The 2,231-nt window shown below is 54.3% G+C and overlaps 1 protein-coding gene across 1 annotated transcript in view; it reads left to right on the forward strand.

The window, feature by feature from the left end:
* Window positions 1–1,327: 1,327 nt before the first annotated feature.
* Window positions 1,328–2,231, forward strand: part of LOC101651594 (guanylate cyclase D-like) — an 87,017-nt gene continuing 86,113 nt past the window's right edge. Inside the window, exon 1 of the mRNA XM_013006188.1 lies at window positions 1,328–1,445. Within this exon, the coding sequence (XP_012861642.1) occupies window positions 1,328–1,445 (118 nt within the window). The remainder of the gene's footprint in view (window positions 1,446–2,231) is intronic.

The following is a 2,231-nucleotide window of genomic DNA, read 5'->3' on the forward strand; positions in this document are numbered from 1 at the left end:
AATTCATCTAAAACAAAACAAACCCCCGAACAAACGAAAACAGTTACAGACTCAGAAACGTACCAGATGGTTCTATCCTGCCCTCTGCGGTCCTTACGAGGAGGACCAACGTGATGGTGATGCGTTTGAACGCTTGCTTGTGTGTTGGGAGCCGAGACGTTGCTCAGTGGCGCAGACCGGATACACGGATGTGGACACGCCCACATAAGCCACACCCAGGGCGGAAGCCTGGGTGCGTTGAGAAAGAAGCGAAGGGGGTGCCCTTCCCTGCACAGAGGGCGATAGCAGAGGTAGGCACGCTTTGGAAAAGGATGGCAACATAAGTACAGATCTGCTTGATACAGCGGAGGCATGGATTGTGATAAGAGCTGTAAGAGCCCCCAATAAAACGATTTATTGAAAGAAAAATCAAAAAGGAAAGGAGACACTTTCTAGGCCCGGGCGAGCGTGGCAGTCGCCTGGGGCCGCGGCTCTCCCAGGCTTCTCCACAGACGTCAGACGTGTTTCAGTACCTCTGACAGGGTGTGTGATATGCCCACTTCTGCAGGCAGGGGTCTCCTCGGTCTAAGGGTAGAGCTAGGAGAGGTTCTGACTCGATGGGAACATGGCTTCTTCAACAGAAGCCAAGGGAGAGGTGCTGCAGCCGGAGCTACCTTGGGAATAAGAAGCATTGGGGCACACGGTTAAACGGTTCAGGATTGAAGATGGCCAAGGACAGGTGGCCCTTGACAACACCCTGGCACTATGTCACCTGTGCCCCTCCCCACCTCCAGGACTTGGGTCCAGCCTGGATTGAAGGGACAGGGGAAAGGGCTGGATTGTTTAGGGAACCCTGGACGGGCCAGGGCTGTGTCCACCGGTGGTAGAAGGTTAGCACAGTCACTCTGCACCCAGGCGCACAGCTGCAGATGCAGCCCATGTCCCCCACCTGAGCCCATTCTGTTTTGCTGTGACGGGAGGACAGCAAGGCCCTTCTGGATGGCAGCCTCACTTCCGTTTTGGAGTTGGGGCTGGCGCAGAGGCCCACTGATGCAGGACCACGACATTTCCCATGAAACCGTGCTCTGGGTGCTGCCCACTGGCTGTCCCTCCTCACACTTGGGAGCAGACACTCCTTGGGTTACAGATCTTGGCTACGAGCAGGTGTGTCTGTGGGTGTGACTGTGAGTGCCAGGGTGAGCGGGGCTTGCATGTGGGAACGCAGGCATGTACTTGCCCAACAAGGATCCTTACTGAATTTTAAAAACCAAATGATAGCACTCGAGTGCTGCTACAGGCCCAGCAGCCTGTGAGTCCAGGTGTCGGTTTCCTGTGAGGACCCCAGAAGATGACCTATTTGGTGGCCCACTACCTGTCAGCCCAAGCAGCTCCAAGCCATGAGACCCCCAGCCAGTTCTTGCAGGGTCTGTCATTGCCACGGGGTGAGGAAGCCTTCAAGCGGAAAGGTGAGGGAGAGGCTAATATCAGCGTGCCAGGTCACCAAAGCTCCCTGCCTTGGACGAGCCCATCACTGATGTGTCCCTGCAGAGGCCCAGCCTTACTGGCCAGAGTGGGCGAGGAAGGGCAGAGCATGGGAACTGGGAGTGTTAGTCCAGGTTGACTGAAGAGACAAACTCAGAGATACTCAGATGTGTGTCAGAGAGAGTTTTATATCCAAGAGTAATTGTATATTAAGAAACAATCCCGGCCCAGTCTAGATCAAGTCCATAAGCTTGATATTAGTCTGATATTAGCCCATCATCTTATTCTAGTCCATAAATTCCTCTTCAGACTCACACAGCACATGCCACGATGCCAAAAGCAGGAAGATCACAGGCCGGTGGGTGGAACGTCTTGCAGAAGCATCTCAGCCCTGGTGCAGCTCTCCATGTGGCTCCTCCAGCTCCAGGGCTCTGGCTGCCATCAGCATGGCTCCATATGGCTTGTCAGCAGTATGCGAAGCAGAGAGAGTGTGTGTCCTGCCTCCAGGGAGGAAGAGAAGAGTTCCCAGAATCCTCAGGAGAAGGCCATGCCCATACAGAGGCATCATGGGCTATGACCTGATTGACAGGCTAGACTCCACCCCTTCGCTCAAGTTGACAGGAGATGATGTAACTGCCACACTGGAGAAGTCCAGGACTTATCTATATGGGCCATTCCAGGTCTGAGACAGCCCTGAAATCGGTCCTTCCTGCTTATTACTCGTGTCCCTCCTGCAACATGTGCTGTACATCCTAACCCTTGCCTTTGTG

This window comes from Echinops telfairi, unplaced genomic scaffold (assembly GCF_000313985.2).
Source record: "Echinops telfairi isolate 266 unplaced genomic scaffold, ASM31398v2 ScPeMD7_1713;HRSCAF=2227, whole genome shotgun sequence".
Lineage (NCBI taxonomy): Eukaryota > Metazoa > Chordata > Mammalia > Afrosoricida > Tenrecidae > Echinops > Echinops telfairi.